At 35.5% G+C, this 27500-nt stretch overlaps 1 protein-coding gene across 1 annotated transcript in view; it reads left to right on the top strand.

Annotated features, from left to right (window-relative positions):
• The window catches only part of LOC135202189 (neurotrimin-like), a 592885-nt gene that overhangs the window by 264445 nt on the left and 300940 nt on the right, over positions 1-27500 (top strand). Inside the window, exon 3 of the mRNA XM_064231443.1 lies at positions 15169-15308. Coding sequence (XP_064087513.1) covers positions 15169-15308 — 140 coding nt within the window. The remainder of the gene's footprint in view (positions 1-15168; positions 15309-27500) is intronic.

Raw genomic sequence — 27500 nt, forward strand, 5'->3', positions numbered from 1 at the left:
CTTGCGGAAAAAAAAATAACAAGAATTTTCACTCCTGAAGAAAACCTACTATTCTTCCTCTATCGTCTTTCTTATTAAATTCCTGTTACTGCTCTCTCTTTATATTCTCCTTTAACCTGTACCATTTCCTCCCTTGTAACATAATCACTGTATAGCCACGCAATACCTTTACCCTGGCTACATAATTTTTACCCCATCTTCCAGGAATATTTGCGTTCTACTCCTGAAATAATTTAAATTGGAGTAAATACCAACTCAGTGGTCTTCAAAATTCGCCAATGAGGATATCTGGCATTCAGGTCTTGTTGTCATTACCGAGACACAATCTAAAATAATAAAATAATTTCATCATAGTAGTTCTGATTTTAGTAGCTTTAAAAAGAGGTGTAATATATCTATAACTTATATAAACACGTTTGCACGTCTTTCTTAATAAGAAATGCTCGCCAGCAAAAGAGGAAAATTTTTTCAGATATGTAAAATGAATAGTATTAAAAGAACATTATCTACAGAAACTTTTAAAGCAGGTCTGTGAAAACTTTCATATGAAATCGCCAAGTTGAACATAACTTCAGGAATTTATGACAAAGCACTGAATAAGAACTGAATGAAGAAGGAAAAATATGTTTCTAATATATTGTACACTGAAGACATTTTTAAGTTTCGTTGAATATCACTGCGTGACGTCTTTGTGTAATTGTTATTAGTTTCCGTGCAAACACAAAATATTCCCTTGTTTACGACAGAATATGACCCGAAAACTCAAACTGAATTATATATAAGCAGTATGCGCAATAGTATATTGTTTAAATTAAACACACGCACATACCAGCCAAGAGCGGAGCCTTCCATGATCCAACGGTCAGGTTATCGATTACTTTTCGAATGCTTTCTTTATACATCTGCGGAACAGCATGTTCCTACATGGTCACCATCGACTATCCAGAGGTGAACTGATCTCAAATTTTATACATGGATATCGGTGTCAGTTGGAAGATGAGGAAATTTCTATTTAGTTAAGAAAACCAGCACGCACACACACACACACACACATTCTCACATGACGTTTTCACAGGGTAGAAATTTGAGAGAGAGAGAGAGAGAGAGAGAGAGAGAGAGAGAGAGAGAGAGAGAATCGCGAGCAAGGAGAAATGAAAATAAAGAAACTTGCGAATAGACGGAGAGCAATTATAGAGAGAGAGAGAGAGAGAGAGAGAAGAGAGAGAGAGAGAGAGAGAGACTCTCTCATGACGTCTTCGCAGAGCAGAAATTCTGCCCTGGTTGATAATGCGATTAATGACTGGATGATTAATATTCAACATACAAGATCCCTCCTTTCACTCTTCACTGACCTCTGGGATCTAATGAGGTTCATTTTCGCGAGAAAAGAGATGAAGACAATGAATTTCTCCAAAGCACGCACGTGAGAGAGAGAGAGAGAGAGAGAGAGAGAGAGAGAGAGAGAGAGAGAGAGAGAGAGAATGACGGGTGGCCTTGTTTAAATTATGTATCTATATAAAATGTTTTCTATAATGTTTAAGTAATGGTCTCATTTAGTTTTTAGATAAGCATGAACAAAATTTGCCCATTAATTCAGTACCCTTTTACATAAACCTAATTAAAATCGTTATGAACTACACATCATTATTAAAAACGCACTAATGAAGAAGAGACTACCCATACCGAGGAAAATAGCATGACATATGATTACCAGGTCATAATGAAAGAAAAAGGAAAAGATTAATAGCGAAACTTGCAAAACAATTTCATGAGAAAGCGAAATGTCAGCGCATATCAAGATTACAAAATAATGGCGAAGTTAATAGAGGAGAATAACGAAGGATATGATAAAACTAACAGACTTCCAAGAATAAATACATTAGTAAAAATAACATTTAAAGATGTTGAGAAAGAGAAAGAATGAAATGTCAGAGCATAAATTTGATTGATTATAACTTGTAAATTATAGAGCAATTATCAATGAAAAAGGAATGAACCATTGGAAAGAAAGATAACGGAGAGTTAAACTTTTTAAAATGACATGAAGGATCTCTGTATTATCTTAAACGTCACTCGAACTTGAGTCATTAGCAGTGAAAAATGAACCATAACTGCTACTCCTATTCCTGAGAGATCAAGGCCTCTGACTAACTTCAATGGTGCGTTCTCTGAAGGTGAAATGAATTAATTATTTAACTCTCTCTCTCTCTCTCTCTCTCTCTCTCTCTCTCTCTCTCTCTCTCTCTCTCTCTCTCTCTCTCTCTCTATTACAGCCTCCCTGTAAATCTGTTTGTTTCTCTGCATATGCCTCATGCTTTTTCTTGATTTTCTTCTCTTGTTTTTGGTTTTCTATATTTCAGTTTTGATTTACTGGGTCATGTGGTTATCTCTCTCTCTCTCTCTCTCTCTCTCTCTCTCTCTCTCTCTCTCTCTCCTATTTTTGGGTCATTTGTTTAAACGCTCTCTCTCTATATCTTTGTCAGTCTTTAAATAATGTCTCTTTCCTTTATTATCAATGGCGAAACATCATAATCTTTCTAATAGTCCATAAGAAGTGAGTTTGAACACTTTCTCTTATCTCGTTTCTGAAACTATACATTTATCGACATAAGCTGATGTACTTTCGTAAACATTTTTGTACACGTAATCCCACGTAGGCATTTTACAATCGCGTTATTTTCTATGACCTTTAAATTTCGTAAACGACACCAGAAAGTGGGAAGGGGAATAGCTTCAGGAACCATTCGAGGATAAAATAATCGTATTTTTACGAAGATAATTTTTATTTGTCGTGAATAAATATCTACATGAAACATGACAACTGGAAAGAAAAGTTCCACTGAAGAAATTGACCAATTGTGAATGAGAAAGGGAGAAAAGTATGGTCAAATAAAAAAAAGAAACTTTGTAAAAAAAATAATGCTGTAGTCCAGGTCCCTTGTTAGGTGCCATCCCCGGACCATGGCGAAAACCTTCACAGTTTGAAGCATGGAGCACTTCAGAAAGTTGCGTTGATGGCTGTCAGTCACGTAGCAGCAAGCAATGCAACTTCCGTAGCTATTCAGACCAGCGCATAGCTCGATACCTATGTCGCTCTGAGGGGCACAACAAAAATATTCGAGTCGCATAGTTTTGAAGGTTGGTCAGCGGATGGATTTCGTAAGTTTGTACTGATGAAATGGATCCTGTACGATTCCTTCTGCTGTGGGAGTTTGTGTACACAAGTCGGCTTCAAGCCCGTGGAAAAGGCGAGTAGGGGTCAAGTCAACACATATGTCTTGTAAAATACGAAATGGTCCTAAATCTTATAGCAACCTCAAGCAGTCTAATAAAAATGGTTATGGGTTAAAAGCCAATTCAAGTGTTTCCAGTAATGTTAAAATGTAAGCAAATAACACATTAGGTGTGTACATATCAAAAACATTTATGTGAATCGATGCCATTTAGAAAATAAAAACGATATAATTTATCATAAACATTGCACAAAAACAACACTGTCATCACTACCTAAGTCAGAATTACACGCAAAATCTGTGATGGAATAATTACGCAAAAATTGTTCGGCCCCAGAAAAAAAAAAAATTCAAATTATGAACCTCGTTTACTTTAGCATAATGTATATCTACTTCTTTCACGATAAGGCATTTAGTTCCTTAAAAAAAACAAATTTGTATTCAACTGCCGAGACAAGTACGAACCATGAAAGTTATTTTAAAATTCATTCTACTTCGTACGACTCAAGTCTTGAGGATTCTGTTCCATTTACGATTTCGAATTATTTGATTATTATCATGCTTTTTTTACTTCTATTATTTCACAGAGAAGTTTAATTTCTATATTTTCAACTTTAATATCTGCTACCCGATACCACATACGTATATATATATATTATATATATATATATATATATATATATATATATATATATATATATATATATATATACACATACGTGTGTGTACATGAAAGATGAGTTAGATATCTACATTTCTATCTTCACACTAATTGCGACTCGCCGCAGTCTACTAACTACAAGAAGTATAATTTACAAATTCACAGCTTTAACGGAACGCACTTAATGCATCTGCTATCGAAGCGAACGTCCTAACTATTCGAACACGAGAGACATCATTAATTTCTCAGCACTGCACTTTAAGGTGTCCATTTTAGATTACCGCAAAGAAACCAAGAGTAAACTTTATAAACTTCAATTTAAAAAAAAAGACTCACTAATACTTATAATGGGGTGTTTTAATGCCTTACTGCTTATGTGAGGATCTCGTTAAACTGGGATTTCCATCATCCCAACACTAACATAAACACGGCTGCTAGAAAACTCCTGTGATAAAAAAATGCAAGAAACAAATTGACATTTATTATATATACTTTCCTTTCCAGTGGTCCTTACCCTTCACATTCCTATTTGGCGTTCCTTGGATATTTATGAATTACAGAAGAAATGATTACATTAGTTGTAATCCCTTCATCTGAATTGCCATACGGCAATTTATTCTCGTATCAGGCTTATTTGATATTTTGATGCTGATTCAATATTATGATGGCTCACAACAGGTACTGGAACCCTTTGAATAAATCTGAGCTAAACGGCTAGTTTCACAGAAAAGTAAAATATAATCTATTAATGTAAAAGCTATTCTACTGACTATCATGACGATCATTTCTCCTGGTTAGAGCTATTCAAGAATATTCAGTTACCGAATTTCAACTAAAACTGTATCAAAACATTAAAAAAAAAAGCCTGAGAACAGAATGGATGGCCATATATAACAAGTCAGATCAGAGGATTAAAACTAAGATGAAACCTTCGGACGAAAGATGAAGCTTTGGGAAAATGGGTAAGGGTAAAGGGTGGCAAAGGTAAGGGGAGGGAGGCCCGACAGGAGAGGAGGGCCTTTCAGCCAAAGTCTTTGAATGGAGCCAACTGCTTTTATTGCAAAGACGGACGGGATGGGCAACCAGATACCTTCATCTAGAAGAATTAGAAAAACGGGCAGCTGAAAAGGGAGAGCGTTTCAAAGCTTGCTAACAAAGGAAGAGAATTAGTTACTAAGCCAAAGAGCCTTAGAATTGGTTATGATCATTGCTAATCAAACCCCAATTTATCAATACTGCTGACGCGCCGATCATTATTATTTCTATCATCTGACATTGAAGAAAAGAGATAAATCAAAACCAGGCGCTATCCGCTTTACAAATGTGTCTACACCAACCACCTTTTACAAAAGGATTTGAAATCCAGAGAAGTTATCTTCTACTTTCTTGATTCTGTATGTCATTGATTTGCCTTGTCTGACAGGCAGAGTACAGCATTTCCTTATCATACGATTTCCTAGTTAACCCGAGTGACCACTATTCATGTGACGCTACTGCCAGCCGCAAATCCATCCGTCAACCCAGCCCTTGGAGGATCTTTGAACTTTCATGGAATGCAACCAAACCTGGACACTCCGCTGAGTACTAACCTGCTTAACCTTTAGAGAACTTCTCTGTGGCCTTTTTAGAACCGTTCACTCCAGCCCGAATGTTCGTAGAATTTGATAGTGCTAAAGATTACTTCGTAAAGGGGGTAGGGAGGAGAGGGGGATTTCGTTCGTTATTCTTGATGAAATGGAAAAGATTTCACGACCGATTTTTAATCGGTGGTAAGAAATCCGATACAGCTGGTAAATAATAAATCGTAATTGTCAAGTTTTCTCTTCCAGTGATTGGAATTTGGAGTTTTTCAGATGCTGTAATTGTTTGAGTACAGGTAATTTGTGGTAGAAAATTTCAACATTTCCTAGATTGGAAAAGGTCGCCCCAAGTAAAAGGATACTTAGCGGAATTTAAGAGATACGTGACTTGCACAACATATTTATCAGTCATACTGATCTGAACCCTAAAACTTACATAATTATTGGAATATACATCTGCTTCTCTCTCTCTCTCTCTCTCTCTCTCTCTTCTCTCTCTCTCTCTCTCTCTCTCTATATATATATATATATATATATATATATATATATATGTATATATATATATATATATATATATATATATATATATATATATATATTTATATATATATATATATATATATATATATATACATAGAGAGAGAGGAGAGAGAGAGAGACAGACAGACAGAGAGAGAGAGAGAGAGAGAAGCAGATGTATATCCCATAATTATGTAAGTTTTACGGTTCAGATCAGTGTGACTGAATAAATAAGTTGTGCATCACATATTTTCTTTCCATATGTGTTACACATAGAAAGAAAATATATGTTGCACATTGCTATTTTAATACTAGAATGATTATTCAAAATTATCAGTCCTACAGATAAAACAGGCAACACAAAATAAGAGACAACACAAAATAAGAACGAATAGATGGATGTGAGTCACTTTAAAATAATTACATTTACATACTATAGGTAACTTCATGTATTCTTTCATAGCAATTTCATTTCAGATCTGTATTAACTCGGTTTACTTACGCTTTTCCCGATGCTAATTTTGTGCTTGTCTATCTTGCAAGTCAATTCCGAATGAATAGCACTGCCGTAAAGATAAGTTGGAATTTATTCTTAACGTCAAAATATATTGTAAGGATTAAATGACGGGTACACCTTTAGTAATAAAAACGAGGTCGCTTTAATGAATAGATAACGAGTATATTTTGAAAGACATGCAATGAGAATAATGAAATAAGCTCCAAGCTACTTTCTGAATTAAGTGATGAAAATACTTCAGAATACTGGATGAGACAATAACTTGAAATGAGAGGCAACTACTGTGTTTTAAGAAAGAACGAAAGATTGCATTTCCAAAATGTGCAAGAAGCAGGAATAAAAAAGGGAGAACAGGTTCAAGAAAATAATATAAGAAGCAGCATTAAAAAAGAAAATAAGCAAAGATTGTTAAATTAAAATTTGAAAAGTAAGGAAGAAGCGTGAATAAAAGAGGAAAGTTTAAAATAATAAAACAATGAGACAAAGTCAAGCTGATTAAATGACGTCACGGAAAAATAGGCAAAGATTATATATCAAGATATGGCAGCGAGTACATTTCCCCCCACAAAAAAAAAAAAAAAAAAAATGAGAAGAATATGACCAGACCCTTAAGAATTAAAAAAGGCGAATCTTTAGAGAGGTGGAAGCTTATAGGACTGAGTAAATGGGAGAATACAAAAAGGCTTCACAATAGATGGATCGTATGAGGAATCTTTGCATCCAAGGACAGTAGTATATTGCCACAAGGTGAATTATTATGTATTTTCCGTTAGCTAAAATTATAGTATAATGAAGTATAAATACCGACTGAAGGCACACACCGAGAGTCATTTAATCTTAGGGGGCAAGTTGCCTGTTAGCACTATCCGTTTCAGTACTGTGAATGATTCCAATTTCACCTTTTATACGAAAAGAAAAAACTGCAGTCTAGCTGTCCGTCACGGCCGCTTACTCCCGGTGACAACTGCATTATTAAATTGCCAGGTTTTGTTCCTATTTCAGTTTTGATATGAGCCAGAGTATTGATCAAGCGTGACCGTTTGTTTTCCAATTTGTAAAATTTTGCGTTATTTTCACATTTAGGTCCAGTACTTGCAATAATTGCCTCCCAACGAGAATCCTGAGACCGATCCCAGGACGGATAAATTTGTTGATAAATCCACTGTATACCTTTACTGGCCTCAGAAGCGAATTTTGTACTCGTTACCTATAGTAGATTCACATCAACCGCGCATATGATGTCTAGGCCAGTCCCTTACGACGCTCCTGATTGGCTGTTGATAAGCCAATCGCAGGGCTGGAAACTCTCAGTCTCTCTCGAGAGTTCACATAGGCAGGATGTATGTTCCACCTCTCCTGAAAGACGTATACCTCAGGAGAGGTGGAACATAGATCCTACCCATGTGAACTTTCGAGAGAGACTGAGAGTTTCCAGCCCTGTGATTGGCTTATCAACAACCAATCAGGAGCGTCGTAAGGGACTGGCCTAGACATCAAATGTACGGTTGATGTGAATTTACTATAGTCGACTTCGGTGTGGCGTACCCGCAATGGAGAATGGCATGGTGAAAGTAAGATCCGCCGAAAAGCCCAACTGGAAGGTCAACAACTTTTCCAGTCACCTCCCTAAAGAGATCTATATGTATAGCTGGCTGCACACACCAACACACATACACACCCACACTAAATATATTATATATATATATATAGATATATATATATATATATATATATATATAATATATATATATATATACACACACACACATAGTACTATATCTATTCCATATATATACCTTATATATATATATATATACTATATATATAGTATATATATATAGATATATATATATAATATATATTATCACACACACACATAGTATACAATATACATATAATATATATATATATATTATATATATATATATATATATTACAAATATAGTACTATATATATTCATATATACATGTATATATATATACTATATATATATATATATATATTATATATATATATATATATAGATATATATATATATCTTTACGTCAATCCTATTCATCCGGAATTGACTTGCAAGCTAGACAAGCGCAGAGTTAGAATCGGGAAAAGCGTAAGTGTGGAATACCGAGTTAATACAGATCTAAAATGAAATTGCTGTGAAAGAATACATAGAGTTACTTATAGTATGTAAATGTAATTATTTTAAAGTGACTCACATCTATCTATTCGTTCTTATTTTGTGTTGCCTGTTCTATATGATTGACTGGTACTAATTTTGAATAGTCAATCTAGTATTAAAATAGCAATGTGTATCATATATTTTCTCTCTATATGTTACACATACTATAGTCTACAAGTCATGAATTCAATGTTTGATTGTCACGAATCCCTCAACACGACCATGCTAAGCAACACGATGTACTTGATGTATTATAAATGCAACACAACAGCAGAATTACAGAAATATTGCCGTAGTTTTCGATGGGATAGACACACTATAAATAATAATACTAGTATTATCAATGAAATAGAAATGAAAAAACCGATAATAATTACAAAAATAAAACCATGACGCTTTACGAACTGCTTTCCTCTTTCCAATGTGGTTTTTCCTTTGCACTGGTTGCTTGGTCTATAGTTTATATAATAATAATAATAATAATAATAATAATAATAATAATAATAATAATAATAATAATAATAATTAGTATCCTGTTACCATCTCTAGAAATATTCAGAACTATATACAAGTCGACGTAAGACAAACAAGTAAAAAATACGGCGAAATTTTTTTCGGGCACAATTGAGTTTTCTGAACATCGTATAATGCTGTATGAAACTCACAGCCGCGGCCCATGAAACTTTCAACCACGGCCAGGAGGTGGCTTGTGTTGTTGGCACTGCTATTATCATGGGTAACTGTAACCTTAAACAAAATAAAGATGACTGAGTTTAGAAGGCTGCAATCTGGTATGTTTGATGAATGGAGGGTGGATGATCCATATACCAACTTGCAGCCTTTTGGTCTCAAAAAGCCATCTCAATACTTTTCTTTTACAGAAAACTAAAATGGACCCAAATATTATTTCATCTATTTACATCCAACCAATAAAACGAAGAAAATCTCATGTAACTCTATTTACATGGACCCCTTACATTAGAATACAATCTAAATGGAGTCTTTTACGTTGTCAGCTGATTTGATTATTCCTTCATGATTATTCATTTTCATAATAAGGAGTTCAGTACACTCATCTATGAGCCCAGGATTCATCTTCACCTACAAACTGAAATCCAAAACCATTCTCCATTCTTGCGGTTACCCAAGGTAATTAATGGTGCTCAGATCTACTTCATCACATAACCTTCAAGTCAGAGGTTTCTTAATTAGCAATAATTATACAGAGAAAATTAATCAGGGAACAAAAAACATTTCTAGAATCTCACTCATTCATTAATCCGTACGCTAACCAAGTTCCATCACCGACGCAAATTCCTATTAAGAATAGACTTACCATCGATCGGCAAGAACATTTCATCGCGTCTTATTTTTCTTTGATTCCGTAATCGTTATAAACTATAAAGGTAGTTTTGATACAGACGAATTAGATTGAATTGCGTGGCCCATTATCAAGAGGCTCTTCCATTCTTCATATCCAATAACCGACCGAGATAATAGTTTGTAGGATGAATGTTATTACAGGTGAAGCCAACTCTTCTTCGTTCTATCATCCAATACTCGACTGTTAATGGAATATTTTAAAAAAAAAACTTCTGCTAAAAAAAGAAGAGAAGAAAAAAAAAGGTTTCCCGCGTCTTCATTACCATGTAGTAACTGGGACGTGCTGAGAGAGATGACAAGCCTCCTCTTCGGGGTAAATTGATATTAGTTCGGCTAGACTACAACGAGCTATACCGAGCAGTGTCTAGAGTTTGGAACTGCAGTGCTACGTACGAATCTGATCATCGTCCAATCAAAATTCAGCTGCCCTTGTGTTAGCTTGATGTTAACACCAGAAATCATCCTCTGGTCAAAAATTTCATAGGTTATAAGAACAGGATAACGCAGTTGGTAAAATAGGATAAAGCCGAGAGAACATCTCCACGAGGATATGGAGGGAAAGATAGATTCAGGAGGATATGGAAGCGAGAGTAGATCTAGGAGGATTTGGAGGGAAAGATACATCCAAGAGGATGTCGAGGGAAAAATAGACTAGAGGAAATGGAGGGGAAGGAAGACCCAGGATGATATGGAGGGAAAGGTAGATAGAGAGGGAAGGTAGACCCTGGAGGATATGGAGGGTAAGGTAGAATCATGAGGATATGGAGGAGAAGGTAGATGCAAGAGGGTATGGAAGGAATAGACCCAAGAAGATATAGAGGGGAAGGTAGAACCCAAAGGATAGGGAGGGTAAGGTAGACCCACGAGGACAGGGATGGGAAGGTAAATCCCACAGGATATGGAAGGAAAGGTAGATTCAAGAGGATACGGAGGGGAAGTTAGACCCAGGAGGATATGGAGGCGAAGGTACATCCAGGAGGATATGACGGGAAAGGTAGACCCCAGAGGTTATGGAGGAGAAGGTAGATCCAAGAGAATATGGGAGGCAAGTTAGACCCTGTGGGATATGGAGGGGAAGGTAGACCCTGTGGGATATGGAGGGGAAGGTAGACCTAGGAGGATTTGGAGGGGAAGGTAGATGCAAGAGGATATGGAGGGGAACTTAGACCCAGGAAGATATAGAGGGAAAGGTAGATCCAAGAGGATATAGAAGGGAAGGTAGATCAAAGAGGATATGTAGGGAAAGATAGACCCAGAAGGATATAGAGGTGAAGGTAGACCCAGGAGGATATGGAGGGGAAGGCAGATTCAAGAGGATATATGGGAAAGTTAGATCCAGGAGGATACAGAGGGAAAGGTAGGGTATGGAGAGGGAGGCAGAGCCAGGAGGATATGGAGGGGAAGGTAGACTCAGGAGGATACAGAGGAAAAGATAGACTCAGGAGACATGGGAAGGAAGGTAGACCCAGGAGGATATGGAGGGAAAGTTAGACCTAGGATATGCAGAAAAACGTAGACCCAAGAGCATATGGCGGAAAAGGCAGATCCAGGAGGATATGGACAGGAAGGTATAACCAGGAGGAAATGGAGAGAAAGGTAGACCTAGGAGGATATGGAAGGAAATGTAGAACCATGAAGATATAGAGGGAAATGTAGACCTATGAGGATATAGGGGGAAATGTAGACCCAGGAGGATATGGAGGGAAACGTAGACCTAGGAGGATATGGATAGGAAGGTAGACTCTACAGGATATGGAGGGGAAGATGGACCCAGGATGATATGGAGGGAAAGGTAGACCCAGGAGGATATGGAGGGAAGGATAGTCCAAGGAGTATTTGGAGGGATAGGTAAACCCAGGAGGATATGGATATTAAGGTAGATTCAGGAGGATATGGCGAGAAAGGTAGATCTAGGAGGATATGGAGGGAACGGTAGACATATGAGGATATGGGCAAAAAGTTAGACCCAGGAGGACATGGGGGGAAGGTATATCCAGGATGATATGGTGGGAAAGTTAGACCAAGAGGATATGGAGAGAATGTTAGAAGCAGGAGGATATGGAGGGAAAGGTAGACCCAGGAGAATACGGATGGAAAGAAAGAGAGAGTAGGATATGGAGGAAATGGTAGACCCAGGAGGATACGTAGGGAACTCTGCTTGGAGATCCATAAAATGGCTGCATTGAAATAGCGCCAAACAAGGAGACAAAGAAGGGTCTGCGATGTGCGACAATAATTCACAGTGAAGGCCGGGAGTCAACAGAGCTAGCGAATGAGATTTGCTGTCAACCGTTATGGAAACCTTGAGTTCTTGACTACGGAAAGCCCTGTTAAAATGCTAAAACAAAAGAGTTCCTTATTTCACACTTTCTTCGGTCAGATTCAGTTTAGGAATATTTCATGCTTTGTTCTCCCTTGCATAAAAGAAGGTTACCTTCACTTGATTTTATTTCATGTTAATTTTACTGTTTACAAGTTGAGGAGTCCCGAAGGATATTCTCCTATTGAGGTGAAACTCGGCTACAATGAAATCTATTTTTTTGACAGTCTTTCCCTTTAAAGTAAATTTCCTCAAGACTAAAATCTTATGTAAGAATTAAAACCTCTTAAATTTTCAATCTACTCCTTAATGTGCAAAATCATAGGACGCTTCCCCTATAAAACTAACTAAGTACAGCAGAACGTGAAGAACTATTAATCCTCGGAATTTAATTCGTTCTCATTCCACTTCAATCTAGTAAATAGTTCCAGGCAAACTAGATATCGTAGATTTCACTAAGTGTAAACATGAAAAATTTCAAACATTTTACAAATAATAAATTTTAATTCGCTAAAATATTTTATCCTACATTTCTTTTTCAACACTCACATTCTCTAATATATAATAAAAAATAGAAAAATGCATTGTATCTAAACTAGCTTCAAACAATGCATAATTATTTCAGTTTAGATTTTTTTCTTTTCAGAACAATATCGCCGATTAATTAACTACAATTTTACATGTTTACAAAAGGAAATATTATAATATCATAGAATACTTTTCCCTCTTGAGCAATTTCGTTCACCAGTAGATTATGAATTTTAAATATCTTTCATTTGTAATACTCTACATTACTGCATAAAACATATATACACGCTGTAATATATATATATATATATATATATATATATATATATATATATATATATATATATATATATATTAATATATATGTATATATATACATATATATGTATATATATATATATATATATATATATATATGGTGTGTATGTATGTTTATGTATTAATGTAGAATTAATTTAATTCCGAGGATTAATCGTACCCTCATGCTCTGCTGTACTTTGTTAATTTCATAGGGAAGCGTACTATGATTAACGAATTAATTGAAAAGTTAGAGGTTGTAATTCGTACAGGAGATTTAGTCTTGAGGAAATTGCTTTTAAACAGAAAGAGCTTCACTTGAATAGGAGAATACCCTTCGGGACTGTATATAATTGGTGACAGGAATGGCGATGGAACATTATTTTTAATTATATTCGATGATAACATTTCCTCTCGTGAGCATTTGGAAGCTTTCATATGTACATAATCCTGGGCTGGTGAATAAATGACAGGCTTCTGAAATAAAATTCCTAGTTAATAATGAAAACTCACGTTTATGATAAAATCACATATGTGATTTTAGCTGAAACATTAATGACACCTACTATGCTAAGAAGATTGTTTAGCAGCATACGGAATGAAGAAACAAAGCCAGACGATTGACAAAAAGTACCAAAGAAAGGCCATAGCACTTTTACGTTGGTTGTAATGGAAATATCCAGTACGCTTATTCTCAATAGTCAGGGGAAAGCAACTGATCAAGATATTACAGACGAACAAGCTGGTTTAGAAAAGGTAGACGAGATGTGCAGATTAAATATGCGTGTTAAGGTATAATGTGCAACAATGTATCAAATTTAAAAACCTCTTTCTGATAGAATTAGTTTTATTACGAGAAGGCATTTGGCACCGTCCTCAGACCAATATTACGGAAGACCTTCCGTCACTACGGCATTCACGTAAAGTCTGTCAAGCTAACGGTAATGATCCACGAACGAAGCATATACAAAATGAACGTTGATGGGGTCTTGCCAACCTAATGCTCACTTAAATACTGGAGTACTACAAGGAATGATATTTCACCTTTGATCTTTACCCTTCTCATACATTCTATAATGATAAAGTGGGTGGAGATGGTAGAGAAGATTTAAGTTGGGGTAACGATGGAAAATTGACAAACTTGCAATGTGCAGATGATGCTGTTTCAATCAACAAAACTCCACAAGTTTTACAAAAGTTTCCATAATAGAATGCGTCAGATATCTATAGATGGGACTCAACTAAGAAAACCAGAAGTAACGAGAACAGAGCATGAACAAGGGGATAAAATAAGTTTAGATGAATAAGGGATTAATGACGTAGAATCTTAAAAATATTCCGGAACAACGATATCCAACACAGATTCTTTTGAGATGGAATTTCGTGAAAGATTAAGACAGAAAAAAATCAAGCAATGGGCAGGCTGCATAACATTTGAAATTCAAATGGAACGACTGCGTACGAAAATAAGATCAGACATTAGTCCACTACAAGCAGTATTGTTATATGAACATGAATCATGGTACGACAATGAAAATGTATCTAAAAACATTTTGTCGGTTAGAGACTACAGTTTTCGGAAGAATATCAATGGCTAGATGGCAGGAGAGATTTACAAATGATATCATAAGGAAATTACGGAAGTTCAATACGTAGATGAGATAATAATAAAAGGAAGATGGGAATGGTTTGGAAATGCACTTTCACAGAGCCCCTGGGAGAGCAGTACACGATGGTTCCAGCTAGGTTCCTGCGGACACCAAAAGAGCTGGAAGACCCAGACCGACTTCGATGAAGATTGTAAGTCAGAAGGCTGGTGCTAAGTGGCAGAATTTCTTAGGGAAGTCTTTGTGTCACTCAGAGTTAGAGGTAATGGGGATAAGGGTATATTCATAATTAGACGGAGAAAAATTAAAACTTGCTCAGTCTTTCGTTTTCTTCCCTTTACAGCCGCACTCGACAACGAGATCCACGGAATCCTCGGCACGAAGGCCGAGCCAGAATTCGGGGATCCCATCGATAATGTGACGGTAGCAGCGGGTCGAGAAGCCAGGCTCTCTTGTGTCGTCGACAATCTTGGCAACTTCAGAGTAAGTACTTTTCAGAAGTTTGAGATAAAGGCCATTCTTTTTAGCAGTAGTGCAATGAAACAGAACGCATAACCAAAGCAATGATAACAAAAGCCTAATAGTAATGACAGCACAACTGTAATTTCTACCACTGCAAATACTAAATTTTGAGCAAATATGATTACGTCTTAGGCATATATACAAACCAAATGTAATTCGTGGAAATATTCAAAGCCACACACACACATATACAATATAAATATATATTATTTATAATAATATATAATTATAATACATAATTATATAATATATATATATATATATATATATATATATATATATATATGTGTGTGTGTGTGTGTGTGTGTGTGTGTGTGTGTGTGAGTAGTATATTATTTACATGTATGTGTATATAGATATATATCATACTATCATACACATATGTATACTTATATATATATATATATATATCTATATATATATATATATATATATATATATATATATATATATATATATATATATTTACGTGACTGGTATGACGATGGATTTTGAAGGTAGTAGATGATCCATGTCCATTAATGTACTTCATCCATCTTATCAAAATAATTCACCCCTCCATCGCCTCGTTCATACACTGAAGAAAGCCTTTAACAACAAAGAAATGAGATTCCTGCAGCGGAAGACATCACGAAAGAATCAAGGTCATTGATATGGAGCATAATTTACGAGCACCGTACGAGGATCAGAATAGCTGCAGAACCAAAAATGCTTCAGCATATAAATCAAGACAAATCAGCTTAACAATGCCACCCCACCCCCTGTCATAAAAAGTTTCAACGCAAGAATTATAGTTATACTATAAGACTTCGTGTCTATTAAAGAGAAAGTGACGACGCTTGGCCCATCACTGCTTTACATAAGAGAGATTTCCTATATGTCCCAACCGGTTCTCTTATTTATAAATTGTCGAAATATTTAGATAAATTATAATCACCTATCGTAGGTACTATTTCAAACTCTCATTTACAAGTCCAGTATTGAATTATCCAATACAGAGAAGCTAACTAGTTTTGATCTGACATCTTTATTCATTACAGTACCTATTGAGGACTTGCTTCTATATCTCTCCCAACATTTAGATATGTATAAATTATAATTACCAACCAACATCATTAGTGATAACCCTTTCTATAAAAAAATTGTACATTCACCTTCGATGGTAATTTTTATGAAAAAATACGCGAAATGGCGATAGAACCTCGTCACCCGTTCTTTCTAATATCTACTTAGAAATTTTTTTTAGACTAGGCGCTAGGCGCTATTCCGAAGGATCTATTCTCTAAAGTTTTATGGAAAAATGTGTAGATGATTGTTTTTGTATTGTAAAAGACAATGCAAATATACCTGACTCCCTGAATACAATTAATAATCTTGTACCTTCCATAAAATTTACCATACAATATGAAGCTAACATTTACTAGTGTGTATCTTAAGAGCATTTTCAATTTGCAGTCTTGAATTCTTGGACGACGAGTTTCAAATTATTAATAAAATAGGCGATCCATTATGTTATCCTTCATATCTTTTTTGGAATTGTGTAAAAATAAGGCAAAGAAGATATATTACAATCCAACTCGAATTAATACATTAAGAATATTCTCTGTCTAACCTTTCACCCCAATTTCATATCTGCAATATCGATTCTGAAAACTATTGATACTCATTTAGTATTTAAAGATAACAACACTTTAAGAAATATGTTAATTAAGAATAGTTTGTCCCGTTCAATTAACACTACATTCAGTATCCTTGCAAAGATTGTAATAAGACTGATATTGGCCAAACATCAAAGGGACTAAAAAAAAGAGATGTTCCCAACATAAAAATGCTCTTTCAAGAGGCCTAATAAACAATGGCATTTCAGATCACTGGCTTAAGACAGGTCATTCCACTAACTGGAATCATTCGTCTATAATCTGGAAGGCCAACGATTATCATAACAGAAATCTCCTGGAAACTGTATTCATTGAAGCCACAGCCGCCAGGAATAATAACCTCTACCCTGGTTTAGCCCTTGATCCTATTTCCCTGTTCTTTCTGTTTGTTTAACATGCTGCCCGAATCAAGAAACTGTAACTCCTCCCACCCCTACTCAATTTTGTATATAACGCTCTGTAAAGCATGTCAGTACTCAGTGTGAACTTGAAAATGTAGAATAAATTACGAAAGTACTTGTTCCAAGTCCAGGTTTTCACTCGCCTTCTTTCGTGGATTTTATTATATTTTCAAGTACGCGGACTTCGTGCTATATTTATATATATATAATATATATATATATATATATAAAAAATATATATATATATATATATATATATATATATATAGATATTAGATATATATATCACATATATACATGGGGTGGGGGGGAAGGGTTATGCTAATGTCATGATTTATATATATCTACATATCATATATATATATATATATATAATATATATATATATATATATATAGACATATATATATATATATATATATATATATATATATATGATATATATATATATATATATGTATATATACATATATACACATATATTATACGTGCATGCTACTAGACAGGTACAAATAATTAAATCAGCGTCTTTAATTGAGCAGATATCGTTTAAGTCGAAGAGATAAGACAATAAACTCTCTTAATCAATATGTCGTCATCCATAAGATAGCAGTTTGATTAATTTTCCATCAAGCTTTTTCAAATTTGTCTACGAACTTCGTGTTTTTGATTCAAGACAACTACCCAAGTTAAAGTAGAATGATACTTGTTGATGCCAAGACGAAGGAAAACACATTTCCCCTGAGTTACGATCAAGGATACCTCTCAGGTGCGATTACCTAGCCAACTACAATACCACTCTTTGACAGCAAAATAGTTAGGTCCGTCAATGTTGTATTTTGAAAATTCGAGTTACCTGTAATTTAACCTTTTCTGTTAGTAATATTCTCCAGCTTCTATTGAAAATAATCATTTGATTATCTCTTAGAGAGGAATTATCTGAATGACTCAATAGTGTACGCACCAATCGGTCGCTTCTTGAAGTTCAAATGGCTGTAACTGCCCTTTTTCTAAACTAACATCCAATACGCCGAGACCTTTGGCGTGCGTGCCACTTGGCTAGTTCTAAGATACCCACGGCTGCCATGGATTATCCAGTCCCTCTTTAGTTTAAACCTCATTCAGCAGCAAGAAAATTCAGGACATCTATAGAGTGGAGGCACTGTAGTTAATCCTGAGGCAGAATTAGAAGTCCTCTCTGTCCTATAAAACTTCCACAATTGAATGTTTTCAATTGACAAAAGGCCCATTAGACTTAGAATAATTGACTGATTTCTGTATACTGTCGTCACATGGTCGCGAAGAGCGAGCAATCTAAGAAGAGGTAATGGCATACACCGCACTGAGTAAAAATAACTGTATCTTTAAAAATCTAGTTCTGGCCGGAATACGTTATCATGTACAGAATTCCAATGGCCATATGAAATATATAACGGTAACCAATATATAAGCACACGCACACGGACTAAACTAAATACTTTGAAAAGTCACCATGAATAACTGAAATCAATTAAGCACTCCAGAATGATAACTAGCTCCAAGAATAATTTACAAAGAGAGAGGATGAGCCTCCGAAATTCAGTCCACCAATTAAACAACAAACGAAAGGATCAGACGATCGAAATTGCTTTGAAAAAATGTGTGGTGAATTATCAACTACTTCAGTGAAGGAGAAGCAGCCAGGTGAAAATTACAGAAATTCCATGAGCAAAATTAACTAGGCAATCAAGGGCTGCTCTATAACTTATGACGCGCCCGGTGTTACATATTTAAAACTCATTTCAGTTAATACCAACATGAAAGATTTACACTGAATTCAAATCAAACTTACCTGAAAAAACCAGCACAAACTTAGTAAAAGAAGGAGATCGACTGGTCAAGTCTGAGAAAGTCTCGCCTGTTAAAATGCAAACCAGAAGGCAACGGACAAAGCAATTTATTTTCTCGAAACCAAACTTCTGCCATGTCCGTCCATGTTATAATAGTAATGCGCGCGTGTGTGTGTGTGTTTACATATTCTATTATATATATATATTTGTACAAATGTAACTTCAAAATCTGCCCTATTTTACAATGTGAACTCTTCTTTGGTTTACAGTCAATCCACCGGTAACCTTTTATTAAGAGAATCTCGGATCCTCATATGCATCTGGATCCATCTAATAACCTAACCAAGTCTTTCAAGGCCCACAGCTAACTCATCAGCATTAAATAATGCAAACATCTATAAATGTTTCCGAGATATTTATGTACCACGGAATTCACAAGCTGCCTTTCAAGTCACGGACATCGCTGAATTTCTGTTTCGTAATGGTTCTGTTCAGGCTTCCCACTAACAGCCTTCACATTCAAAAAGGAGATAACGAAGAAAATCTACCTAAGTATGACTCGAACCCACTCTGGTTAGAAGACCAAGGTTTCTACTTATAGCACTACACCCAACAGGATCATTCTTCAGATAAGAACTAACCTCATTTTTCTCACCAGTTGGGGTTTAGAAATGCGAGGTGTTACTTCAGCGCGAAGCGTATCCGAGAATATTTGGAAATACAATTATGTGCTTTCCCAAGTGCAAGAGATCGTGACAGCACAAGGCTAGCTTAATCTATAACAAACTGACAATAAAATAAAGTTCAGAGGTTTTTGTGGCAATTCCAATAGATAAAACTTGTGAGTGTGACCAAGGAACTCTACATGATTACCAAACATATTTAGAGACGACCTAAAATATATCGTTCATCACCTTTGGTTTCATGACCTCTCTTATAACCAGCGAGTTGATTTTGATGGCATCAAATCGTCCCAACTCCTTGGGGACCTATTATATGCTTCTCATCTGCAGAGGGACACATAATTAATGTTGTCAATCATATTTATCTATTTTCAAGATATTTTAACACAAGACAGAGCCGAAAGCATCACGTCCTCCGACTCTCGTTCGCGAGGAACAATAACGAATAAGTAGAGTGGTTGTATGTTCCAGCATAAAGATACCAAATGGGCATATTCACTTAATATAGTTCTATTTCCTTATAACCTATTCCTAGTTTCCGCAATTTCTATCTTATCGTTCCGTATACGAGTTGTTGATTGCACCGAATTATGGAATTATCATCACTCGATTCATCCTCACCATCGTTTTCATAAACGTCCTTTTGAGCACAATGAAAATAATGATATTATCTTCGGGGATATATACGACCAAGTAGTATCTATAAAACTACGTAAATTTTACCGTATATAACAGATCCCTGTAATCGATTAAGCCCCTTACCCAAAATGATATCCGAAAAAAATCTGGTACGCTTTATCCATACCAAATAAATGTTACTCTCTCTATGAATCAAATAACGTTTCCACATTACTGGCAAAGAAACGAGCATTGGAATTGGATGAAAAAGACAGAAAATGTGAAAAAATGTTGAGAAAGATAAGTAATATTAGAAAATGAATGTAAACAGAAGAAAAGAGAGAGAGAGAGAGAGAGAGAGAGAGAGAGAGAGAGAGAGAGAGAGAGAGAGAGAGAGAGAGAGAGAGAGAGAGAAATTGCTGGAAAAATTACAGTAGCACTAGTATGGTAGAGAAGAGCTTTGGATAAGACAAGGTTCGGAAAAAAAAGTAGTAAAAAAAGATAAGCATTGGAAAAACTAGCCATGGATAAGGATAAAGGAAAGCGAAAAATGAGGAAGAAGAGGAAATGTGCCGAAGAAGAAGCGATTGCTGGAAAAGAGGAAAAAAATTGCTGGACTGCTTTTATCTTCTTATCTGTGACTCGTATTAATTACAAGGAACTGTGTCTATTTAAATGTGATTGGTATTTATTACATGGACCTATATGTGACTGGTATTAAACACATGGAATTAAAAGTACATGAGACTGGTATTAATTACGAGGAACTATGTTTACTTATTCAGACCGTTGGGTTCATCATGTATTCATATTGTGTTATTACTTTTTTATGAGGCAAACAACTGGGTTTATTATATACTTTATCTTGACTATTTACAGCCCTTTATCCAACGTACCTATGTATTCATCGTTTTATTCAGTTGCATAAACATTTATACATACGATTTTCATTCTTTGCCTTTTATAGATCTGTCCTCTTCACTTGGCTATAAATAAATACGAAGATTGCAGTTACAATTTTTCCGTAAATTCTTACTGAGTGTTTTATAGAAGCACCGGTAATCCACTTGTATATCAACCCACGCTAGATTCACTCATCTATCCATGACGATAAGTGTATACATCCCACGTACACGAGAGAGAGAGAGAGAGAGAGAGAGAGAGAGAGAGAGAGAGAGAGGAGAGAGAGAGAGAGAGAGAGAGAATGGTACTCAGCTGTTACATAATCAAACAAAAAGATACGAGACACGGAACTACATTAAAAAGAGAGAGAATAATATTGGTATTGAAACTGTTCCCACAAAATATATCAGAGTTCAGAAGCCAGTTACTGATCTTTTCGAGCACAAGTAAGTAATCTGCTTAGCATCAAGATATTAACTGTGAAAAATATAATACATGGGAAAGCCGACAGCGATGGCAATTTCGATAAAGTCAGCAAACAACAAAAAGGAAAATGAATAAAATAAAAAAAATATAAAACAACTAATAAACGTTAAAAATAATTACAGTACCTTACCTTAAATTAGCAGTCTCACCTTGTATACACGATGAAAGCTCTGAAACGAAAAGTATTGAGTAAGTGAGAAGTGAGAAGTTAATGTTTTTTTCTTAGAAAATTTTACTAAACAGGCTTTTTAGCAATACCATCAAAATAAAAAAGGAATTTTTTAACCAGGAAAATTATTAAACAAGACTTAAGCCACTTGAACTACATGGAGAGAGAGAGAGAGAGAGAGAGAGAGAGAGAGAGAGAGAGAGAGAGAGGGGAGTGTGTGTGTAATTTCGAGTAATGCAGCATTTCCTTTGTGCAGAATTTCCTAAAATAAAAAGTAGCTAGCCTCAAATAAACGAGTTTAAACCATTGCTAATATTTCCATATTTCGATTTATATATCAGACACTGACGAGTCCTAAAAGACCTTTTGACGTTATTGAGGAAATCCTACGGGACATTTCCATGTGTCCAGCATGAAAAGGAAAGGATATTCTATTCATAAATCCTGTTATTCCTGTGATGCATTTCCCTTTTTTTTTTTTTTTTTAATTACAGGAATACTTGAGAACATGAATGTTTGCGCGCTAGTATGTACGCACACACATATAACATTATGCATATATATATATATATATATATATATATATATATATATATATATATATGTATATGATATATATCCCATACAATATATATATATTATATAATATATATATATATACATATATATCTATATATATATATATATATATATATATTGATATATATATATATTGTATGTATATATACTATATATATATATATATATATATATATATATATATATATATATATATATATATATATATATTCTTATTGATGAACTACCGTAACCAAATATTCTACACATGAAAACAAAAAGGCTGTGAAAATTTATTTATTTTTTGCAGATAAGTTTTTCCGATGAATTACCGCAACCAAATACACTATACACAAAAGCAAAAACGCTGCCAACATTGATTTTTGCACATATTAAGTATTATTGATGAATTGCCGCAAACAAATATACTATACACGAAAGCAAAAAAGCTGTAAAATCAATTTTTTACATACAAATTTGTATTGATGAATTACCGCAACCAAACTCACTATAAACGAAAGTAAACAACCTGTAAACATAGTTTTTTCTTTTTTATTAGAAAACCTTATGGCTTGTCCGAAATGCATTAGTGATAGAATTTTGTCTGTCAGCCCAAAGTGTCATAAAGAAAAATTAGTATTAAGGATACAATACGCATCCAAGTGAATATTTTATGCCGACGTTTCTTCTGGATTCGACAAGATATTTTCAAGGCTGTGGTTTTTAAGTAGACTGATGATAATATCTGGTCGATCCTGAAGAAACGTTCGGCATGAAATATTCACTTGGATGTGTATTGTACCTAGAATTGAATTAATCTACGGATATTGTACGCTAGATTTCAATATATATATATATATGAACTTCGTATAATTCGTTTATCTTGACTTTTCATATGTATCGAATAGGCGCGTCACTCGCCAACCTAAAAAGTACTGGAAAAGCCGTAATAAGAAGAATAGAAAAGAACTTCTATAAAATAAATGCAGCTGAAGCAGCAATCTCCTACAATGGAACATGTTTGAAAAAGGGCCTTCTACCTAAATATTAAGGATACAGTAATAAATGTCGAATAACAGAATATTTTAAATTGATTAATTTTAATAACTTCACACATACGAGTAATACTAAAAATAAATCAGAATTATCATCTTTTCCATTAGTACTATCGTATTCCTTGAAACTAAACCGCATTATTATTATTATTATTATTATTATTATTATTATTATTATTATTATTATTATTATTATTATTATTATTATTATTATTATTCTGTTAAAAAGGATGGCAGAATTAAGCGAGTTGATTTTATATATTGTTTTTTCTATTTTCCTTACAATTCCCTTCTCAGGCTCAGCGATGTTTCTGAGTAACTGGCCAATATTCATATTGGGAATTTTCAAAAATTATAAATGCTGAAGGAATCTTTTATTAGAACAAGATATCAGGTCCAGGTCAAGCAGGGGTCGTCGTCAGTGCTGGTATTATTCCGTAGGCGTAGTCCAGTTCGGGCCGGGGTCGTCTTAGGTTTAAGGGCTGGTATTGGTGCTGGTATAGCTGGTATCACGTGACGTTTCGACCTTCTCGTAGGTCATCTTCTGACGAGTCTGTTGAAGTGACTGTAGCAAGAAAGTTTGCGGAATGGTATTTATAGCGGCTCGGACCAATGAGAATGCAACTCTAGGTCCGAGCCGCTATAAATACCGTTCCGCAAACTTTCTTGCTACAGTCACTTCAACAGACTCGTCAGAAGATGACCTACGAGAAGGTCGAAACGTCACGTGATACCAGCTATACCAGCACCAATACCAGCCCTTAAACCTAAGACGACCCCGGCCCGAACTGGACTACGCCTACGGAATAATACCAGCACTGACGACGACCCCTGCTTGACCTGGACCTGATATCTTGTTCTAATAAAAGATTCCATCAGCATTTATAATTTTTGAAAATTCCCAATATGAATATTGGCCAGTTACTCAGAAACATCGCTGAGCCTGAGAAGCGAATTGTAAGGAAAATAGAAAAAACAATATATAAAATCAACTCGCTTAATTCTGCCATCCTTTTTAACAGCATTTGCCTAAAAGAGGGTCTTCTACCAAAATATTATTATTATTATTATTATTATTATTATTTTTTTTTTTTTTTTTTTTTTTTTTTTTTTTTTTTTTTTTTTTTTGCTCTATCACAGTCCTCCAATTCGACTGGGTGGTATTTATAGTGTGGGGTTCCGGGTTGCATCCTGCCTCCTTAGGAGTCCATCACTTTTCTTACTATGTGTGCCGTTTCTAGGATGACACTCTTCTGCATGAGTCCTGGAGCTACTTCAGCCTCTAGTTTTTCTAGATTCCTTTTCAGGGATCTTGGGATCGTGCCTAGTGCTCCTATGATTATGGGTACGATTTCCACTGGCATATCCCATATCCTTCTTATTTCTATTTTCAGATCTTGATACTTATCCATTTTTTCCCTCTCTTTCTCTTCAACTCTGGTGTCCCATGGTATTGCGACATCAATGAGTGATACTTTCTTCTTGACTTTGTCAATCAACGTCACGTCTGGTCTGTTTGCACGTATCACCCTATCCGTTCTGATAAACCAATAGTCCCAGGAGGATCTTTGCCTGATCGTGTTTCTAATTCATCACCTCAGGTTGGTGCTCGTACCACTTATTACTGCAAGGTAGCTGATGTTCTTGCACAGGCTCCAGTGGAGGGAGGGCTTTTGTCTACTGAATCATGCCTCTTTTGTACTGGTTCTGTGCAAGTGCCGGGCATTCACTTGCTATGTGGTTTATGGTTTCATTTTTCGTATTGCACTTCCTACATATGGGAGAGATGTTATTTCCGTCTATCGTTCTTTGAACATACCTGGTTCTTAGGGCCTGATCTTGTGCCGCTGTTTATCATTCCTTCAGTTTCCTTCTTTAGCTCTCCTCTCTGTAGCCATTGCCAATTGTCATCGCTGGCTAGTTCTTTAGTCTGTCCTCATGTATTTTGGCCCTGTGCATTGGTTTGTTGTGCCAGTCCCTCTGTTCTTTCTGTCTTTCTCCTGTCTCTGTATATTTCTGGGTCTTCGTCTACTTTTATCAGTCCTTCTTCCCATGCACTCTTTAGCCACTCGTCTTCACTGGTTTTCAGATATGCCCCACTGTGCTCTGTTTTCGATGTTGACGCAGTCCTCTATACGTAGTAGTCCTCTCCCTCCTTCCTTTCGTGGTTTATGTATAGTCGTCCGTATTTCTTCTTATTTTATTATTATTATTATATTATTAATTATTATTATTATTATTATTATTATTATTATTATTATTATTATTATTATTATGACGTTGGTGAAAAATTTGAAAAATTATTAATAATAGCCCTTTTCGTAAAATGTTGAACCCACACACGAGTTTTTCAACGGCTACCAACCTCGAAATGGAAAAATTTTTGCTACCATCCAGTTTTCCCTTTCAGTTTAGGTTGTGAAAGGAAATTAGGAGGATATTCTGCCATTTTTGAAATGAAAATATAGGATAAAATGCTTCTAATGCATCTGTAAAAATCCGCGTATGCGGCTAATGAGATAGATGGATAGCCGACAAATTTTCGAAATGCTGTCGGAGAGAGAGAGAGAGAGAGAGGGAGAGAGAGAGAGAGAGAGAGAGAATTATGATTATTTTTTGTGAATAGCCATTACCTAGCAAACAATTTAAAATAACCTTCATTCAAGTTAATATCAAGTACTCCCTTACGAAAACTGGAATGAGTTAAAATCGCAGGGAAAAAAAGAGAGAAAACCAAGCAAACTGAGTTTTCACGAGATCTGGCTGATTTCAGCGTGGAGGAGGCTAATCAGCAGGCCGACGCAGAGGTCAAATATTTCATTATTGCAGAATACAAAAGGTAATATGACGTTCTACCTTCTGGTCAGTCCACCTGGGGCCTTAATTAAATCCCACTGAAGTTTGAATAAAAAACAACAGCCTTTATATTCCTCTCCCCCCCCCCCCCACCCCCCCCCCCCACCCCTGAACACACAACAAACACTCTCCCGCCCCCCCCTACCCCACAATTCCCCAAAACAAACCCACTGCCACCCCCCCCCCCCCCCCCCCCCCCCCCCCCCCCCCCCCCCCACCCCCCCCCCCCCCCCCCCCCCCCCCCCCCCCCCCATTGCTTGCAAAAACCTACATCTGAATATTTTTTTGCTCGCAACTGACCGCAAAAAGGCAATAAAAGTTTGCACAGCATCATAATAATGAATGATTTTTTTTCTTAAACCTGAAGATCGTATTACAAATATTAGTGAATAAAATTACGATATTAAACCGTATAGAACTTTCAAATTGTAAATACAGAGATGGAAACATTACAATGAAAAACAATAAACCTATTGAGGGAGATACCAGTGCAAATTGCAAGTGTCCATTTCAAATGTGGGAACTACTCTTTTAACAGTTACAATTCCCGGCAAATATTATATAATAATCTAAAGTTACGGATTTCGGGAAACTGAAGCCGACAAAAATATAACAGAACAGTTGACAAGTGCATATTATGGATTGTCAACATAAATATGCGTTTATTAATTACTATCACTACATATAAAACCAGATTAATTTAAAAATGATTAGTGAATTACACGTAAGAAGACAACTAAGGATGCTGGAATTTTCCCCTCTGGCTGAGATACACCTACATCTATATCGCTGATGTTCGCAGCTTATTGCATACCGCCAACGCTGGAATGCATTTTATTTTCAAACTCAATTAGCGTTTCTGCTATTAATTAATTTGGAAAAAAGAAATAGAATTTCTGCATATACACAACACCGAGAATTAGCAATAATGTACTTT

Source organism: Macrobrachium nipponense, chromosome 30 (assembly GCF_015104395.2).
Source record: "Macrobrachium nipponense isolate FS-2020 chromosome 30, ASM1510439v2, whole genome shotgun sequence".
Lineage (NCBI taxonomy): Eukaryota > Metazoa > Arthropoda > Malacostraca > Decapoda > Palaemonidae > Macrobrachium > Macrobrachium nipponense.